This window comes from Drosophila persimilis, unplaced genomic scaffold (assembly GCF_003286085.1).
Source record: "Drosophila persimilis strain 14011-0111.01,24,50 unplaced genomic scaffold, DperRS2 tig00000191-arrow-pilon, whole genome shotgun sequence".
Lineage (NCBI taxonomy): Eukaryota > Metazoa > Arthropoda > Insecta > Diptera > Drosophilidae > Drosophila > Drosophila persimilis.
Window position 1 is genome coordinate 5562508 of NW_020825298.1, and position 19185 is coordinate 5581692.

General features: G+C 39.5%; 5 protein-coding genes across 11 annotated transcripts in view; 4 read left to right on the plus strand and 1 right to left on the minus strand.

Moving 5' to 3' along the window:
- The first annotated feature begins 2263 nt into the window (after nucleotides 1–2263).
- LOC6603930 lies at nucleotides 2264–4110 on the plus strand. The gene is made up of 3 exons (XM_002028837.2): nucleotides 2264–2378; nucleotides 2779–2955; nucleotides 3742–4110. The coding sequence occupies exons 1-3, from the start codon at nucleotides 2318–2320 to the stop codon at nucleotides 3948–3950; spliced, it is 447 nt and encodes a 148-aa protein (XP_002028873.1). The 5' UTR covers nucleotides 2264–2317; the 3' UTR covers nucleotides 3951–4110.
- Nucleotides 4111–6871: 2761 nt separating this feature from the next.
- LOC6589065 lies at nucleotides 6872–9599 on the plus strand. Its single transcript, XM_002015186.2, has 3 exons — nucleotides 6872–7009; nucleotides 7074–7250; nucleotides 9194–9599. Exons 1-3 carry the CDS (start codon nucleotides 6949–6951, stop codon nucleotides 9400–9402), a joined length of 447 nt encoding a protein of 148 aa, XP_002015222.1. The 5' UTR covers nucleotides 6872–6948; the 3' UTR covers nucleotides 9403–9599.
- A 1292-nt stretch (nucleotides 9600–10891) lies between these two features.
- On the plus strand, nucleotides 10892–13446 carry LOC6589064. The gene is made up of 3 exons (XM_002015185.2): nucleotides 10892–11407; nucleotides 11789–11962; nucleotides 12920–13446. Exons 1-3 carry the CDS (start codon nucleotides 11356–11358, stop codon nucleotides 13144–13146), a joined length of 453 nt encoding a protein of 150 aa, XP_002015221.1. The 5' UTR covers nucleotides 10892–11355; the 3' UTR covers nucleotides 13147–13446.
- Nucleotides 13447–13810: 364 nt separating this feature from the next.
- On the plus strand, nucleotides 13811–16097 carry LOC6589417. Its single transcript, XM_002015184.2, has 3 exons — nucleotides 13811–14082; nucleotides 14184–14360; nucleotides 14476–16097. The coding sequence occupies exons 1-3, from the start codon at nucleotides 14034–14036 to the stop codon at nucleotides 14700–14702; spliced, it is 453 nt and encodes a 150-aa protein (XP_002015220.1). The 5' UTR covers nucleotides 13811–14033; the 3' UTR covers nucleotides 14703–16097.
- Nucleotides 16098–17149: 1052 nt separating this feature from the next.
- LOC6589416 (TBC1 domain family member 24) overlaps nucleotides 17150–19185 on the minus strand; it is a 54654-nt gene continuing 52618 nt past the window's right edge. For 3 of the 7 annotated variants that reach the window (XM_026988253.1, XM_026988258.1, XM_026988257.1), the window contains 3 exons: nucleotides 18078–18236; nucleotides 17794–18014; nucleotides 17569–17710 (listed from right to left, as the gene is read on the minus strand). In XM_026988253.1, the coding sequence (XP_026844054.1) occupies nucleotides 17569–17710; nucleotides 17794–18014; nucleotides 18078–18236 (522 nt within the window). Of the gene's footprint in view, nucleotides 17711–17793; nucleotides 18015–18077; nucleotides 18237–18922; nucleotides 18980–19185 lie in introns of all 7 variants that reach the window. The other 4 variants (XM_026988255.1, XM_026988254.1, XM_026988252.1 and 1 more) reach the window with 2 other exon arrangements.

Sequence of the window (19185 nt, forward strand, 5' to 3'; positions counted from 1 at the left end):
CCTTGCATCCCACGCTCTTTTCTCTGCCCTTGCAGTCCGTTCGCCGTCGGTACCTCATTCATCCGCCGTCGAATCAAACGCTGAATCAGTATGTAGTTGTGCTATCCAAGCATTACCGAGGCGTATTCGAGACAGGCCGAGTCCTATTGCAGCCGGACAGTTCCAGCAGGACAGAAGCGCACCCCTTGCAAGATCCGAACCTAACAAGCCATCGTCAACCGTCGTCGTCAAGCCAGGACTTTGACTATGGCAACCAAGGGAGGGGCTACGCGGTGTACTAGACTCTAGATAGATATAGTTGTTGTTAGGTTTAAGGATAGACGCGTCCATATATTTAGATAGTAGATACAAATGTTTTCCACTTGTTTATTTATTTATACTAAGCTAAGCTATGATGAATAAAACTATTGAAAAATCATCCTTGCTGTGTCCTTTTTCGTAGAAAATATAACGGGGAATATAGGGGAAAAAATAGCAGGGAAAATGTAATATTTTTGATTGGGGAAAATGTCCTTGATCCTTGAAAATGACTCCATTAAATCAGGGAGAGTTTTTCGATCACAGGATGCCGTTGCACGCCCAGATCGGCCCACAAATAACGGAGAAAACAACAAAAGTTGCTATTGTCAATTGTTGTACAACAAATTTTTGATGGCCAAAATCGAGAATTTGAAAACTGGGATACCAGGCGAACAGAAATCAGCAGAAGGTCGCTGGTTTTTTTTAAAATTTTTTTATTTAAATTTTTCGCTTCAGTTTTTCAAACCCCAAAAGTATGCCACAATATTTTTTCAATCGCTAAAGTTGCTTGCTGCTGATTTCTGTTCGCCTGGTATTCCAGTTTTTAAATTCTCGTTCATGGCCATTTGAGCGGTTGCCTGTTGGGAGTTATTGTTGTACAACAACAAAAATTTGTTGTACAACATTTGACAACAATAACTTTTGTTGTTTTCTCGGTTATTTGTGGGCCGATCTGGGCGTGCAACGGCATCCTGTGATTGAAAAACTGTCCATGATTTAATGGAGTCCTTTTCAAGGATCAAGGACATTTTCCCCAATCAAAAATATTACATTTTCCCTGCTATTTTTTCCCCTATATTCCCCGTTATATTTTCCACGAAAAAGGATACAGCAAGGATGATTTTTCAATAGTTTTATTCATCATAACTTAGCTTAGTATAAATAAATAAACAAGTGGAAAACATTTGTATCTACTATCTAAATACATGGACGGGTATATCCTTAAACCTAACAACAAAGATATCTATCTAGAGTCTAGTACACCGCGTAGCCCCTCCCTTGGTTGCCATAGTCAAAGTCCTGGCTTGACGACGACGGTTGACGATGGCTTGTTAGTTTCGGATCTTGCAAAGGGGGCGCTTCTGTCCTGCTGGGGATATTATTCTGTCTGGCTGGAATAGGACTCGGTCTGTCTCGAATATGCCCAGGTATTGCTTGGATAGAACTCCTTCTGGCGGGAGGAAATCGAATACCACACGTTTTTTGCCAAAGCGTAGGAGGTCTTATTTATCCTCTGTGAAGGATCCTCTGTACAGGAACCTACGGAATGTAAATTTTATGAATTTTGTTAGATTTTGTACTACAACAACAAAAAACACTCAACTTGCAGTTGCTCAAATGGCCGAAAACTTGAAGAAAAAAAAAAACGTGATAGTCCTGCCAATCGACTGCCATACATTTGAGTGCACTTTTCTCTGAGCTAAAAACCACTCCATAGGGAGAAATCACATATACTAATTAGTGGGTTGATTCTGTCACTTGAATCGAATGCCATTGTTCGATAAGCAAACAACAAATTTGAGGCTAGATGTTAATAGATCTGTAAACCTGAGTCATTACTCTGTGAGCCCATGACATCAACCCCACTACACTCCCCGGTTAACTCTCAAAATATCTCTATCGTAACTTGAGTATCTTTCCACGCGCTAGTCCCAATCATTACTGACACTTTTGAGATGCACTCGGGCATACAAATTGCCTTATTAAATGATCTTGGCTCTCAGATCTCTCCAGCCCTCATAAAGTACCACTCAAATAAAACAAATTGGTTAGAACATAATTGAATAAAACCGGTTTCTCAAAAACCAAACATCAACTGCACATCGAGCTGTAATTTCCACTCAAAACAAAGCGTTTTTTGAGCCACATGTTGGGGTGCGACTGCGACGCAGTTGAGATGGGGCTTGTGCCGCTAAGTTTTGAAACGAACGGCAGAGTCAGACGTGCAGCAGACATCGTTGAAAGCGGTTCAGTTTTAAGAGTTTTCAAGAAAATACCAAATCAAGCGCTAACGAAAATGGTGTCCGCTCTGAAATGCAGTTTGGCCGTAGTGGTCATCATCAGCTTTGCCTGTTCGGGTGGGTAGAGTTGGGAGTGGAAGTGGAAGTGAATGCAAAGTGCAAACGGTCTCTGAAAAGGCCTTTGGAACGGTTCATTCAATATACCAAAAAATGAGTTCAAGGAGAACAAGCTAGAGAAGTTCTCTTGAAAAAAAAGAAACTGTAGAGTTCCCATAAAGTTTTAGAGGAAATACATATTGTCCAACAATATTTGGTAGCACAATAATGTAAAATAAAATCTTCATTAAAGATCCAATGAAAATCACTTTCACTTGTATAATAGCAGCAAAAATATATTTCAAAGATAAAAGAATCTCTATAATGAAAGGACTTCTCGAAAAAACAACAGTTTACTGTAAATCTATTGCTCCATCTTGAATAATCAACTATGTAATCCTATCTGCCTCCCCTCTCACAGCCTATGCCATCAAGTGCTATCAGTGCGAGTCGCTGACCATGCCCAAGTGCGGCCTAAAGTTCGAAGCGGATGAGAGTCTCCTTATCGACTGTGCCCGGATCGGACCCCCGCGCTACCTGCAGAACTTCTTCCCCCTGCGCAACGCCACCGGATGCATGAAGAAGACCCTCGAAAGCGGTAAGTCAAACCATCCCCAAACTTAGCCCTTAAGCCGAAACCCTTAAAAGTTCACCCAAATATGTTGAGATCATCAGAGGAAATCGGTTCAGGTTTTCAGCTTCTGATGTCATGCGTAAATACGGGTATTTCTGTTGTTGCTTTCATGCTTTTTCTTTAGGTGTATTTGTCTCTCACGTTTCTCTGTCTCTGTTTGTTACGTGTAATTACGTTGAAGTTGAAGCTTAATTTGGTTTTGTATGGAAATAATAATAATAATGACGTGATTGTGCTGTGAATGAATGCCGCAAGATTCTCTGTCTGTGAAACATTTCAATTTGCATTTTTGAATATATTTGCAAGGCAAACGAATCAAAAGATTATTCAGTGGTAAATATTGTGATCATCCTATGCTCATATTTCAGTTTGACCAACTTATGAATAGAATTCTTAGCTGAGAGAAATGAACTGCATGTGGCGAACCAATTGGAAAATTCGTAGCAAAATTTAATTGATTGAAACGATGAGAAAACCGCTTAATCAGTCAGCTGGAAAATTTCAGAATTTACTTAACTTAATGCGACGCCTTGAGAGTGTTTTGTCTTGACTCGTCAGAGGGCTCAGTGGGGTTGCTTTAGTACAATTAGGTACAGTCGACAGTCTACTGTGGAGTCATAAATAAGTGTGAACAGCAATTAACAAGTGTTCCGTTTTCACGGTGAACAATCACTCCATTTACTGCCAGTGAAAGCTATTTGCCGACTTACTCATCCGTAATCAACATTCAACATTTTGCTCCCATTCCAGTGGTCGGACATCCGCAGATCGTGCGCAGCTGCTACTTCGGTGACGTCTCCAACATCCAGAGCGGCTGCCAGTCGGATCCTTCTCTGCCCTTCGTGAAGCAGCTGGGATGCGATGTCTGCACCAAGGACGAGTGCAACGGATCCGCTTCCCTGGCTCCCGTGGCCGGTGCCATCCTGCTCTTCTTCGGACTGGCTCGCCTGCTGGCATAGATCTTACCTCCATAGTTCTTAAGTCTCTTAATTCCTTTGATAGTAGTATGTGTATCTCTCTTGCTCATGGATCTTAAATTGTGAAATTTTTTGTTTAAATTTGATCTTATTTAAATGATAATAAAAGATGGAAGAAAGCGTGTCCTTGCTAATATCCAAATGAATTGTATGAGCCGCAAATGGAAACTGAAAATGAGACATAGAACCAGTTAAAACAATAGAATAGATCTTTACAAGATTTGTCTGGCTTCATTCACAACTATAGGGTAGAAACGAATTAGAGCTATTAAGCCACTTATTGACTGCAGTCAGAAGTAGTAATAGAAGAATTCTGCATAGTTTCTGTTGTATAAAGAGGGATATAGGAAATCAATAGTACCAAGTATTATTTAAACAATTATGGAACATATAAAAACTGATTTTCATATGATAGGTTAGAAACCACTTGCAATACCCCCAGCTAATTCGTTTCTACCCTATAGTTGTGAATGAAGCCAGACAAATCTTGTAAAGATCTATTCTATTGTTCCATCCTTATGATAAGGTCGGATATCTCAGAAGAGGAGAAACATACAAAATTGCTTTTATTATTATTGTATTTGTCAGTGTGAAGGTTGTGTACATACGTACATCCGTACATATATCTAGGTTCATGATCATCATTATAAAATGTATGTATTTAGGCTGTTCCATTGACGCTCATGACAGTCCCGTCCCCGTAAATCATACTCTAATTCGATTAGATGTGTCTAATTACCTCATTTTTTATTTTTTTCCATTTTCTGAGTAGCTTAAAGTTCTGACTCCTAACCAAACCCACTCAGAATGTACTTAAATTGAGGAAAAAACGTCAGTAGATTTGCCTTTGGGATGTATGACATTAGACACTCGAAGGTGTTGCTCAGATATATTCACACTCAGAATGTAGGTGGGTAAGTAATAGTTAAATTTCGCTATGGGATGAATAGGGTAAGTACCCCGGGAAATTCCGAGGAACAAGTGAAATAAAAAGTCTCTTATTTGCAGTACCTGAACCTTGTAGCCCAGCCCAAGTGGTAGCTTCAAACGAACCGAAGTGAGTAACGCTCCAATATTGTAAAACAATGGAAATAAGTAAAAAATAAAAAAACATCCGTAGACCTTCCCGAATCGCAATTTGTACGCATAATTCATCGCAGGCAAACGCTTGTCTGCCTGTTTAATCACATATAATTGAGTTCAATTTCATTTTGAAGTCAAGTTTCAGTTTCAGCTTCTGCTACCCTTCGGATTTGAGTTTATTAAGTGTTAAATGCGTTTCTGAAAAGTTCAAAAAACTCCAAGACCCCGAGAACACTTCCACTTCCCCAGATCAGAGAGTGTTCTTGATGCTGGGGGCTCACTCCGCCTGCGCTTTCGCCTCCGCCTCCGTCTCCGACTGCTCAATTAACCCAAACTCATTTGGCATAATTCGAAAAAAATTACTTAATTGAAGAAAATAGAAAATTATAATAAGACTTGTGGGAATGCCACTTAAAGAGGAGTTCTGTCCTCCCCTGCGCTCACAAGTTTATGAAATTTCGTTCACAAAAAAACTTGGACTACAATAAATAAAACGATTAAAATCGAGAGAACTTCAATTGGGAACTGACAAGCGGACTTACCAGTCGGGGAGCTAGAAGATCGATTTTTATACGAGTAGAAATAAATGCAGACTGATGGAAATTTCAAGGAGAATAGAAACTCTTGACTTAGAGGATGTTGGAATGGGATTGAGCTTAATTACGAACATACGGAAATATTGACTTTTAAATGAAGGAGGAGTGTCGCAAGTACATTAGAAGAGTGCGAAAGAATTCTGAAATAAGAATGGAAGAATATGGGAGAAAATGGAAAAGGAATCTCGTAATGGTGAAACGATATCAAAAATATCTTTAAAGTCGAAGTCTGGCTGAACTTAATTTCTATTGGTAAAACCTGTATAGATCTAGTCTTCCTAAGAATTGAGTATACAAATATTGAATGCACAGTTTTTATATTCAAAAATGATCCATCAGCTGCCATTGAGCATGGATCGAAAGATACCCAAGTGTGGGTAGGTTAAATATATGGCATTTAGATGTCATTGATGTCCGACAGTGACAGATACTGTACCGACAGTGTTCTAACGGATTCGAAACTCTCGATCCATCGGCGATATTCGCTGGCTGACAGCCTCTACAGTTGTTAATTGTTGCACATTTACACATCAATGAGAACTTGAAACCGGCATACTCATACTCATACTCACATAGTGAATAATTTGAGTATATTCCCAACTGCGCACTAGAATCGAAACGAAACGAATGAATGCTGGTCAAAGCGAACGATGACGTCGCGCTTACAGGGCATAAAAACGGGTTCGCATAACAAAGCATAGAAAGCGTATAGGATAGGGCATAACTCAGGCTTACATAATACTCAAAAAGTATATTAGAAAATAAAAGAAAAAAGAAAACGAGTGCTATCAAGAGCTACGACATGGTATGGCGTGTCGGGTGCGTCTGAATTGTCTCAGGCGGAGAGTAAAAACACAAACTGAAAATAAATAAAACACTAAACGTCTCTGACATCACCCGAAACAAGTCGGCGAAAATTCTTCATACATATTTACATATACACTACGGGTATATACGTTTATAAACATGGAGACGCTGTGTGTGTGTGTGTGTGTGTGTGTATGGTTTGTGTGTCACAAAACATTGTGTAGCAGCCCGACTATAGAAATTTCGAAAACAGTATTCAACTAGCAGACACGCAACGAACATGAAATTCCACTCAAACTCAGGCACCGCCATGCGAGTGGAAGCTTTCGAGTGTACGCGAATGAGTGCGAGCGCGAGCATGGTCACTGGGGCTCGGGACGCGTCTTTTCGATGAGCCATATATTAAACACTCGTCAGTCGCCGTACCGTCAAGGTCTGCCAGTCGCAATCGAAATATATACTCTTCAAATCAAGAATTTACCCTGTCAGTGAAAATGGTGTCCAGTGTAAAGCTCATCTTGGCCCTGACCATCTTGGCCACTCTGGCCTGCACGGGTAGGAAATCCCACTCCCCTAATCCCATTTGAATTGATCTCTAGAGATAGATCTCTTGTTCCAGGCTATGCCATCAAGTGCTACCAGTGCGAGTCGGTGACCAATCCCAAGTGTGGCGAAAAGTTCGAGTCGGACGACAGTCTGCTGCTGGACTGCGGCAAGATTGCCCCGCCACGCTTCCTGCAGAGCTTCTTCCCCGTCCGCAATGCCACCGGTTGCATGAAGAAGCTCATCGATACGGGTAAGTCTGCAACCAGCAACCAGCGATCACCAGTGACGTCACCCCTTGAACTCGTCTGCTGCCCACGCAGACGCAGAGTCCTCAGTTAACCAATTAGCTTGATTAACATTAATTAGAATCGAACCCATGGGCCTGGGGGCGTGACCAAAGCCTTTTTTACGCAAAAAAAGCACGGCTAAGACTATGATATGTGTGGGAATATAATTAGATAAGCTTATGGTAATGCCTAACTTCTTATTCAATTCTATCGCAGTCACGAATGATAGTTTAAATATCTATCTTGGTTGCTTAATAGTACGAATACCTATTCTAATAGAGACCTCAAGAGAAGTATTTCAATAGTATGTTCTTTGGAAACTTGTAAAGGTTTTTACTGAATAAAACGATGACAACATTCCACAAACAACTGAGAGGAAGATTTCCCGCAAAATTAAGAGACTTTACAATATATGCATATACATTATCGTATATGTGTGTATGTTGTTTGCCTATAGATAAAGAGAATCTTTCCATTTGTTTACCATTTCCACATATTCAGTGTCATCTCATTGAGATTTCGGTTTATAAATAACTCATAAATACGAGTATCTCTCCTCTTTTTGATGTTTCCCTTTTCATTTCAATAAAACATATTTCCATAATCTTGCATTTACATTCAGAAACATTTCTCAACATTTTATAAGAGCTTAATGGCACGAAACGCACATATATTTATGCCCCAAAGCCACACCCCATCCCGACCAATCCTACGCGCAGCAATCTGCTCATTTCATTATTAATTCAACAAGTGTTATTGAAATCATATTTGAGTTGCTGGCTTGGCATTTTAACTCAGTTATTCGGATAGCCCAACGATTGTCGCGCATTAAAATTATTCCGAAATAGAACGATTCGAATATTTTCTGAATATTTTATGGATAGGAATCGGAGTATTTATGCTTGCTGACCGCAACATCGCCTCGAATAATTGTTTGTTAATTACATTAACAGTCGACCTACGCCTCGTTTCCCAACCCCAGAACAATCGGGGGGGCTGTGACAGGGAGTGGCAGGAGCAATTAACTGACAGACGGGCACAAGTCACGGGTACACAAATTAGTCATAACTATGGACGAGTACTCATACATATCTGCCCTCTTAACGATGTTAAGGGAGGGAAAATATGCTAATTTGAATACATACTTGAGTGTAATTAAAACCTACAATTAAACAAAAAAATGCAAGGACAGGCACTACAAAAAAAATTTATTAAATTTATATAAATATTACTTCTGATTACACTCTTTACTATATATGAGTTATTTGTTCTTGATGATCGGAAACGTTATATATTATATATATATGTATATGTATATACGATTCTGTATTTGGTCAATAGTATAGGTAGTGGATGAGCTGCAAATATAATTGAGATGCAGCGGAAAAACTGGGGTGTGGCTAAATGTATTTGATAAATAGGAATGGAAATGATTTATCTGGGCAACTGAACGGACTAGAATACCTCACTTGGGTACTATATGTAGTCTCTTAAATAAACGATGTACACATAGCCACCCTCGAGGAATATACATATACGGCATTCAATTGTAAATAATAATTGTTGCGGCTATAATTGTCTGATCGGGTAATCAAATTGCAGTTTATTTTCATCGAAACGATCGCAACCATAATGGAAAAGCAATATGATGAAAATTCTTAAGTAATTAATTTAAAATTCCAGCACGTACACAATATGTGAACAATTTGTTGGATATATGTATATTGTATACATATATGTACATCAATTTAGACTAAATAGTGCGGCACCTTTTAAATTCTTTATGGATAAGCTTCAATGACCAGACGAAATCTAGTAATGAAATATTCCACCATAAGCACAACGATATCAATTTCTGAATCCGTATAAATGATTCTCTAAACACACACCTTCTTTCTTTCTGCAGTTCCCGGACACCCGCAGGTGGTGCGCAGCTGCTACTTCGGGGACATTAGCAACACCCAGACGGGTTGCACCTCGGACCCCTCCCTGCCCTTCGCCAAGCAGCTGAGCTGCGATGTCTGCACCAAGGACGAGTGCAACGGATCTGCCACCATCGCCCCCATTGCCGGAGCCATTCTGCTCTTCTTTGGCGTGGCTCGCCTGCTGGCCTAAGAGACCGGAGAACCGCTCTCTCTCTTTCCATATCCGTAGTAGATTTTGTGCGCATTTTTGGTTGAAAGCTTGGAATGGATCCGCTTGAATCTTCTTCTTGAATCTGAATCTGGATTTATTGTTGTACACTCGTCGAACATTTTTTGTCCGCATTCGAATCGCTTTATTTATTTAGAATAAAAATTTTGTTAATCGTACAACTTCTATTGCTATTGCTATTCTGGGAGACTCTGAAAAGAATGGGTGTAAATGGTTTGTATGGGTGAAAGTTTTCACAGATGTGATACCAATGGATAGTAAATTAATTTTTTTTTTTGATAGAATACTGGATAGTGGAAATCGATGAAATTTCGTAGAGGTATGATAGAAAATATGTACGTACCAAAAACTTTTCTCGTTATTTTCAAGCTTTTTGCCTTAAACAAAAATTGTAAAGCATACTTTAAGGAAATGGATGGCTTGGCTGTGGATCATATGACCTGATCCATCCATCTTCATTATATATGTGGGTACGACAGAATTCCACACTGCAATTCCAAATTCCTCAAAAAAATGGTTCGATATTATTTATGATCGATTGAGATCGAATATGTTAAATATATAATCATCACATTCGGTCCGAAGAAAAGTGGAGGGGCTTTCAATCTATAAAAGGACTCCGCACAAGGCCATACTTCTGAGCTAGCTGAATGACCTATGCCTCTGCTTCTGACATTTCGTTAAATCTTCCTCCATACATGACACACATGGGGCACCCGTTTGAATATCATGTCTAAATTCCATTCAATTTCGTTCTCTTCTGCCTTTGACTCATGCTGCAGCCGGCCTTGCTCTTTGGAACTCTCTTTCCTGCCGATAATAGAACAGCAAGCCCAAGGTGCATAAATACAAGGTGGGGCATTAGCCAGCCTATATATTGTGCTCTTTGTGCGCTTATCTTGTCTTGTCTTGTCGCTTACGTAGTCACAGGGAAGATGATGTTTCGCTATATATGTACAGCAAACACCGTTCATAACGGGAGGTACTCGATGGAAGGGTAGGCTCTGTTTTTGCGTCGCAAAGTGCAATGCTGCAAATCAATACTTTCAAGCCTTTAGCGTCGCCATAAGGGCTCCCACCTTGTTCAAATACACCTTTTCTTCTGGTCCGCTCACCCAGTCTCTTCTTTAAACTCACTCCCACCCCCCCAAACATGTGGGGTACAAATTCCCCCCAGCCACTCGTTGGTAAAGCCCAAAAGCAAAACGTTCATTAAAATTAGACAAATTAAAATGGTGAGCGATGACGCCAGACGAAATGGCCATAAAGTTTCTTCCGCACCAGCACTCAAAAAAGAGAGAAAGAGTGGCAGAGTGGCAGCGTGGCAGTGGGGCTGTGTGGCAGTGGGGGCTGTGTGGGAGAGGGCAAGGAGATGCAGAAAGAAGAGGCAGAGAGACAAGGAGTTGAATTTGGAAATGCTTTTCGGCATTCTTTCAGTTCGAATTCGTTGGCGGCCGCGTCGACTGGCTGGCATTTAAGCGGGAAATTGAGTGAAAAGTTTATAGAAAAGAACAAAAAAAGTAAAGGAAAGCGAAGGAAAGACGCGTGTTTACGTTCGCGTAACGTGCCCCCTCTAACAGAATTATGTAGAAATAATTTATAGAACCAGAGAACACATTTCTTTATATTGTGGATATACATCTATTACGTATACGTATTGTATACATATGTGAAAATGTTTTATATTTAAATCTCAAGTGGATCGTTCCAATAGCTGTTGCCGTTCAGTCGCGGGCGACGCGTGAGAAGAGTTATCGTTATAAATAAGCGTTCAACTTGAATTATTCTCCATAAAAGCCATCCAATAAAACACAATCCAAAGGAAACTTTGCCCTCCGTCCCTGAGAAAAGTGCCTTTGCCTACCTCCTGTCCGTCCCAACGTCCCAACCGTCTTTGCACTCCCACCAGAAAATATGCGGCAATATTTACTTCTGTTTGGCGCGCTGCTCTCTCTGCTGGCCTCAGGTTTGTTCCGCTTTTGTTTTGGTCTGCAGTTGGTTTTGGCTTTTGATACTCTTCCGTAAGGTATCACAGACTTGACAGGGTGTTCAAAATGCAATAAAGTGCACTCATGATGAATCGATTGTACATGTTTGTGATACTCTTAGCACAAATCGTAAACTGTTAGTCGAACTTCAAGGGTATCTAAGCTTCGGTTTCCCAACGAAACTCTTAGCTTGAATGCATTTTTCATTTTGACTTTTTTTTGCTTGGATTTATTTGATTTTCATTTTACTTTTGTGTTTGCTGCCTGTCTGTCTGTCTCCTGTGGTCTGATCTCATTTTGGCCATAAATAAGACGTAGCTTTTCATCTTTTCGTGTTTTCATCTTTCCAATGCCAATAGCTTACGCCATCAAGTGCTATGCCTGCGAGTCCGTCTACGAGGAGAGCTGCGGCGAGGACTTTGATGTCGAGAATCATTTCAAATACGACTGCGCCTTCATTGCGCCGCCCCGGTTCCTGGAGAGCGATCTGCTCAGCGTGAATGCCACGGCGTGTCTGAAGCGGGTCTTCAAGGGTGAGTATAGCTGCAGGGGTACTGGAATTTGGGGGATTGCAAGAAAGAGTTGTCATAGGAGTCTTAGGAATTAAAGAAACAAATTGAATTTTTAGGAGTTGAACCATAATAATCTGTCCAGCGAGTTGGATTGATCTTTGATTCACAGAAAATAAATAAATTCGAAGGAAAATGTGTTTGTAATTAGTATCGGATAGGAATTCCTAGTATACATTTGTATCTGTACCTGCACCAATTATTCGATGCTATTATTGAAAAAAAGTAGAGAAATTGCACCAAAATAGTTTCTAAATGTTTCAAGATGTTTAACGCACGTAAAGATGATTTATGACAGTTTCATTGCTTTTAAGAAAATATATGATAAATGTTCAAAAATTATTTGTATAAGTTAAAAGAGATATAATGCATTTTCAGGTGATTTATGGCTATTTTCTTTGAGAATAATGACTTAAAGGAAAGTTTAGGGTAGTTTTATAATTATAGAACACTAGATAAAATTATTAAATTAATGATTGGTGATTAAATGAATCATGATTAATGATAGACTAAATATAGATGTAGTAAAAAGTTTCCTGCCTCTGAGAATTTATCACTTTAAATTTATTTAAAAGAAATGAAAATCCAAAACATCCAAAGTCAGACAGATACTTATAGGATATACTGTCAAGAAATTTGTATCATTACAGCAAACTTTCTTCAAAATAAAGACTGAATCATACCATACAAGATCACACTGAATAGATAGTTTGTCGCCACTTTGTTGATATAGAATGATACATATTTGAACAAACAGCTGTCGCACTATATCAAAATTTTTAATAGATTTCCCAGACGACGGCTGATGCTCATCTCTCGTTGATAGTTTTGGGGGCTCCATTTAGAATCAAACATGGGTTAGACAATTTAGCCCGAAAGTAGACTAATCCGAAAACCTATGTCTATTGTATGTTCCAACAGAAAATGGCGTACGCAAAATAGTGCGTGGCTGCTACTTTGGCGAGGTAAATGACACAGAATTGTGGTGCAGAATGGACCCTACTCTGGCGGCGGTACAGAATGCCAGCTGTCATGTGTGCGACAACGAGAACTACTGCAATGGAGCGGAGGTCATTGGGGTCAATCGAGTGGAGACGTGGCGAATAATATCACTAATTTTGTTTCTTTTGGCCGCCCAAATAGCCTGAATGAAACCGAGATCCATTGAGAATACCTAGTCAAAATTAGTCACACCTTTGTATAGATTGTTTGCCACAAAAATGAGTTCTTAGATGTGTAAGTTGATCCCCAGTTAATGTCACAATTTCAGCATTAATTAAGCTAATGGAAATATGAAGTATCCGCCCCATTGTGTTAACGTTCAACCAGTGCGTATGAGCTACACATTAGTCCGTTCTGCCGCCCAAATTCGAGTATAAGCCGAAAAGATGGCAAACAACAATTCGGAGAGCGAAATACAAACTAATAAAAACTAATTTTACACAGAATGCCAAATTGTTTATTTGTTCAAATGCCACTAATGAACTTTTGCTTTGCCTGCCACCGATGGATGGATAGATAAATGATGGAGAAGGGCAGGAATGGCGGCAAGCCCCTTCCACCACACGGCTCCACATCCATTCGACCCACAATGTCAACACGAATGCGGTCGGTATTTCGGCCCCCACTCCACTCCATGGGATATACTCGAAGGTACGCTCGTATAAATGCCAGGAAACCGAAATGAAATGAAATGAAAAAGAAATGAACAAGAAAATCTGTTTATGAAAATCACATTTCTGAATGCGATTGTTCGCTCAGCTCTCAGTTCTGTTTGGTTGCTGTTCAGTCTCAGTCTCAGTCTCATGTGTGCAACGGTTCGAGTCGGTAGTCGGTAGTCAATAGTCGGGTAGACACTAGCTGTAGACACTATATATAATGTGATTGCCATCGGCATCTGTGAAGACTGTGAAAAACATCTGTAGCACAGATCGCATCTGTATCCGTATCGTATCTATTGAATCACCTCAATACTCGAGCACAGCCCCATTAGCGCAGTGGACAGTGGCGAGTGGGGATCGTTCGGAACGGAACAATGCGTGTGTTTGTCGCTCTGTGGCTGCTCGTCACGCTGGTCAGCACAGGTGAGTCCCAGTCCCTCCTCCTCCTCCTCCCCATCCTCCTTCTCTTGGTTGACACACATATTTACGCATGTCGTCATCGTCACCCCTCCTCTGGCGAATAGCTCTGGCGATTACCTGCTTCGAATGCGATTCCGTGAACGAGCCTGGGTGTGGGGAGAGCTTCTCGGGCGATGACATAGCCAAGACGGATTGTAATGCCGTCGAAGTCCTGGGCGACATGCGATCCTACAACCCCCAGGGCGTGGAACCCACTTGCCTGACCAAGTACTATGAGGGTAGTAAGTATACATATATGCACAATAAAACGTTCTACTCTACTTACATGTATATATGTACATATATACATACCTAAGAATGATGCATTCCAATGTTTTATCGTTTATTGTTTGGCAGTGCCTGGAAGTTCGCGTTTCGTTCGGCGCTCTTGCTTCTTTGGCGATTCCTCGCCGGCGGGCTTCAGCTGCGATGAGTCCCCGGATCCGTTGGTGCCCTATCAGAGCTTCCTCGGCTGTACCCTCTGCAACAGCGATCTATGTAATGCAGCCGGATGCAGTGTCCCCTCCATGCTGCTATCTTTTGTTTTCTGTGCGTATGGCTTACTATTGTTTCTCGCAAATTGATAAGAAAAAGGAGAAAAAAAAACATAAGAAACTTTACCAAAACTCAAAAAATATAATGAACATAAGGATAATTATTTTGAAACTACAATCTTGTTTGAGAACTCCCTTGGAGAGACAATAGTATTTTGTTTGTTTTAATTTTCATTTATTTGATTTTGTTTCCGTTGTTTTTACACATCCACTAAAATGATTTAACATACATATATATTTATATAATAGTTATTCTTGTTTGTTTAATAATATAATTTATTGAATAAAAATTTACTCGTCTCCTACTATATATGTGTGTGTATGTAAGTAAGTGTCTGTCTGTGTGTGTATGTGTGTTTTGTAATTAGGATTTATCGATTAAAAATATGCATAAATTAAATAAAATAACATTTGAAAAACAAAACACACTCGTCACTCTTTCAATCAGCAATACACACTCAATTGATCTTTAAATATAATTTTCATATATACTCTATTGTATATATTGTACGCAGGATGTACATTTAATTCCAGTTTTGCTGCATAAATTATTGATTGGGTATGTGGGTACATAGATAACACACGATCACTATAGCATGATTTATGGGGCTTAGGCTTAGCTGCTGGCTATATCCTATATCTATTCATTTCAGGGCTTGCAGGGCTACACATAAATAACATTCAAATATAAATATATATGTATATGGGTAATTATCTGTATATAATATATAGGCATATATCAAATAGTATAAACTACACATTGAGAACAATTCAGATAGAAAACAGTTTTTATGTACAAAAGATTTAGTGTTTGCTTTACCAAATACTGTCCATGTAAGCGTTCCCTTCATCCCAGCAGAATCTCCGAGAATCCTCCGGGTGGGAGTGGAGCGACTGAGTCAATGCCACAAACAATCCGCTCCAAGCATTCCACCGTCTTAAGCTCTATAAACATTATCATATCATCGAGCGATTGTGTAAGAATTAGTCAACCAAATAAAGTAATTCACATTCAGAAACAAGTAACAAACGGATTTCATTCTCTTATTTATCGCTTAGCATTAGCTCGTGTATCAACATCAGGGATCAACTTGTTCAACTATTTGCAGCTGGTATTTTGTAATGTATAGATCGGTTATTTTATTTCATAGGCCATATAATGCTGCGCTTACGTACATACACATATACAATTGAATCATAGTAACAACAACAACACAGAGAGTTTGTTTAAAACCTAAAGAACTATTCATATTTACTTGTAGCTTCCACTGCCACTCTCTCTCTCTCTCTCTCTTCTCTCTACCTATGTATACCCCACAGATTGCATTAGATATTTTATGGGGAAAGGATAGGGATTGGATTGTATTGGATAGTGGGGTATTGTGGAGTACCAGCCTCCACAATCGTTGTGGAGTGTTGCCTTGCCTGTCATTTGGTGCAATCTGTGGCCCATGTCTTCAATTTCCCTTCAATTTTCGTTGTGGCTTTTCCATTTTTTAGTTGTAACAATTCGCTTGAGTAGTGCAATGATCGTTCCACTGATCCAACAGAGTCTGCAATCACTCAAAGTCAGATCAAGAGAGGCATACACAGGAAGAGACCTATCCCACACATCATATTCGTATTTTTTTTCTTTCTTTTTCTTTAACATAAAAACTGACTAGAAAAGTGTGCAAAAATTTCGTGAGTGCGCGTGTGTGTCTGTGAGCAAAGAATTTCGTTGGTATTGAATATGGAATGGAATCTTAAAATAATTATTGAATTTCCATCGGGTTTGTTTATGCATTTCATTTCCATGTAGCCTTCAACTTGTAATACATTTCTTTCTACATTTTGTTTCCATTTTGAGATCAATTTGACATGACTACGTGGGACGCTCTCTTACTCTCTCTGTGAACTTTAAGCTGATTACAGACTCTTTTGGCTAAGGACATTGGCTTTACATTTGTATCAATTGTGGGCTATATATCGTATTGTGGGTTCTAATATATGGTATATGTTGTATCTGAGCATATCATTTGTAGCTTTAATCGAAACATGGTTTGGGTTTTGCTTTATCTATATATATTTTTTTAGTTGCGACCAAATGGAGGAGTGAACCGTTCAGAGACACATTCGATTGGGTCGGTCTCAATGCAATTTATACAAGGTTTACATACACTTTCTATACACATAGCAATAATAATCTTAACAACATTAATAACGAATTCAGTCAAGTCAGTAAATTTGGTTGGTTTACAGAAAAAAGAAAAAATAAAATACATGCTAAACGAAATTATAATAAACAATAATAAACATTTCTTTTCCATTCTCCATTCTCCATTTTTCACTTTTCCATTTTTCATTTTCAATATTATAGGTTTATCCTTTTCAACATTTTTCATGGCTCTAGAAATACGGATTTACATTTAGTTATACACATATTATATAGTAATTGTTTATGCATACGTATAGATATATGTTTATGTATAGTATATATGGTATATGTGTATAGGGTTTATTACTGTATAACAACTATTGTATTGTATTGTAATTTCAAAGCTTTGCGTTTTGAAACATGAACTCACAGAGTATTTCCATTATATAATATATAATTTGTATGTTTTTATCAATCAATTTTTCATTCATTTTGAAACATTTAACATTAACACGACGGCTAAACTGCTGCTTTCTGCCACTTTCGATAAATTTATTTATAAATAGGTTTTTATAAATGTTGAAACATTTTACGATCATCTTCCGCCAGGAGTTGCGGAAGGAAGTGTGTTTGTATTGAAATCTTTAGGTTTGAGTGGTTTTGGTGGTGGTGGTGGAGATGCATAAGGGTAGGTTTTGGCTGAGCACTTGATCGTCGGCGGGCAATATTGGTTGGATTGAACAGAGCTTCCGATGCCCCTTAGATGCCCACAAAGCCATAGACCTCCAGTACGCGGATCTCAAAGTCACCGGATGGACAGAGCGGGGGATTGTTGAAGGTCTTGCAACCATCCGTTTTGCCAAAACGTATATTCTCGTCCATCCAGATGGCCTGACCCTCACTAAACAGGAAAGAGCACAGGAAAGAGAAGCCATATATAAGTGGGTGAAGCAGGTACAGTATCGATTCAACGTCACGACTTACCCTCCACCGATTGTAATCATTTTGGAATCGGCTGCCATAAACAGCTCGGAACTGTGTCCCAGATCCTTGTCACCCTCAATGCCCACCCAGGGGTACTTGGCTCGCTCTGGATACAAGGAGAACAGGAAGGTTTCGCCGGTGCCAAAGTAGGCCTGCCGCTGGCCCTTGTCATCCTTGACATTCCTTTCGAACCAGCGCGACGAGCAATAGGCGCCAAAGACCTGCGATTATAGAGAGGAGTTATTACAATCTATATCTGATATGTGGTTTTTCTTGAAACGTACCTCATTATTGCAAGTCTTGATCATCAGCAGCGTGGGCTCGTGCTGCTCCACCCGCACGTAGAATGTGGTCAGAGAGCAGCCGTGCTCTTCTGTGGTGTACAGCAGCACCGGTTGGTACATTGTTATCCGCACAGGCAGCCACGACCACAACGTGAATAGCTAAAGGAACACAGATATCATTTATCAGTTTTGTTATATTACCAAAAGAGCAGGTGTCTTTGTTGCTACAACTACTCGTACAAGTAACTGATTTAAGAGGGTAGCAATTAGCCAATGACAAAACAAAGTAAATACGTATTGTAGTAGGCGTAGGGTATCAAAAAAGACGTGAAATAACATGAACTATAAGGCCAAAAGCCAACGAAAACCAACTAAAAGCCAAAGTAACATATATATGTATATACGGGTAAAAGAACTCTCAACAGATCTATGGGGTAAGGGGGACTCTAAGGATGGTCTAAGAGGTATGACTACGGCGCAAGTTCAGCAGCAGCTCAAACTGTAGGCAGCAGCGTTGGTAGCAGCAGCAGCAGCAGCGCTTGTAAAACTTCGATAGTTTTTTTTTCTGATTTATGAATGGTTGATGAGATTTTGTCAGATGATCCATAGATGATCTCTATAGTCTAAGCGGGACAAAGACACTTTTACATAGACAAAACATTTGTCCAAAACATTTCTAAGACGGCACGAAATTGAAACTTTTCGGATGGGAAGTACAAATGGAGGGAAATTGCATTCATATGGAAGGAGACATGGAGAGGGAAATGGCAAATGGAAAAGATATTGGAGTTTTTTGGAGGAGTGGGGGATTGGTTTTTTTTCTCAATATGCAATGCAATGCTTACAAATTGTCTATCCGTCCAGGTTTTTATGAAATTCTTTGTGCCCGGCAAACCAAAATGCTATGAAAAAGATATATATAGATGGATATACATATATATTGCAAAACGAAAGAAACCAAAACAGAAAAAAAAAAATAGACGATATGTCGGATGTTGGGTGGGGTCTTGGGGTATAATGATGAAAACGATATGGGGGTAGATCATCTTCAAATCTTCTCCATTTAATAATCTATAGCTTAAGTATTTCCCACTCAAGAAAATCATAT

Bases quoted from the DNA above. Each gene is read 5' to 3' on its own strand.
- LOC6589064 (XM_002015185.2), top strand. From the start codon at position 11,356: ATGCGGCAATATTTACTTCTGTTTGGCGCGCTGCTCTCTCTGCTGGCC. The intron at 11,408-11,788 runs GTTTGTTCCGCT...CAATGCCAATAG, and splicing joins GCTCTCTCTGCTGGCCTCAG to CTTACGCCATCAAGTGCTAT. The intron at 11,963-12,919 runs GTGAGTATAGCT...ATGTTCCAACAG, and splicing joins TCTGAAGCGGGTCTTCAAGG to AAAATGGCGTACGCAAAATA.
- LOC6603930 (XM_002028837.2), top strand. From the start codon at position 2,318: ATGGTGTCCGCTCTGAAATGCAGTTTGGCCGTAGTGGTCATCATCAGC. The intron at 2,379-2,778 runs GTGGGTAGAGTT...CCCCTCTCACAG, and splicing joins CATCAGCTTTGCCTGTTCGG to CCTATGCCATCAAGTGCTAT. The intron at 2,956-3,741 runs GTAAGTCAAACC...CTCCCATTCCAG, and splicing joins GAAGAAGACCCTCGAAAGCG to TGGTCGGACATCCGCAGATC.
- LOC6589417 (XM_002015184.2), top strand. From the start codon at position 14,034: ATGCGTGTGTTTGTCGCTCTGTGGCTGCTCGTCACGCTGGTCAGCACA. The intron at 14,083-14,183 runs GTGAGTCCCAGT...TCTGGCGAATAG, and splicing joins CGTCACGCTGGTCAGCACAG to CTCTGGCGATTACCTGCTTC. The intron at 14,361-14,475 runs GTAAGTATACAT...ATTGTTTGGCAG, and splicing joins GACCAAGTACTATGAGGGTA to TGCCTGGAAGTTCGCGTTTC.
- LOC6589065 (XM_002015186.2), top strand. From the start codon at position 6,949: ATGGTGTCCAGTGTAAAGCTCATCTTGGCCCTGACCATCTTGGCCACT. The intron at 7,010-7,073 runs GTAGGAAATCCC...CTCTTGTTCCAG, and splicing joins GGCCACTCTGGCCTGCACGG to GCTATGCCATCAAGTGCTAC. The intron at 7,251-9,193 runs GTAAGTCTGCAA...TTCTTTCTGCAG, and splicing joins GAAGAAGCTCATCGATACGG to TTCCCGGACACCCGCAGGTG.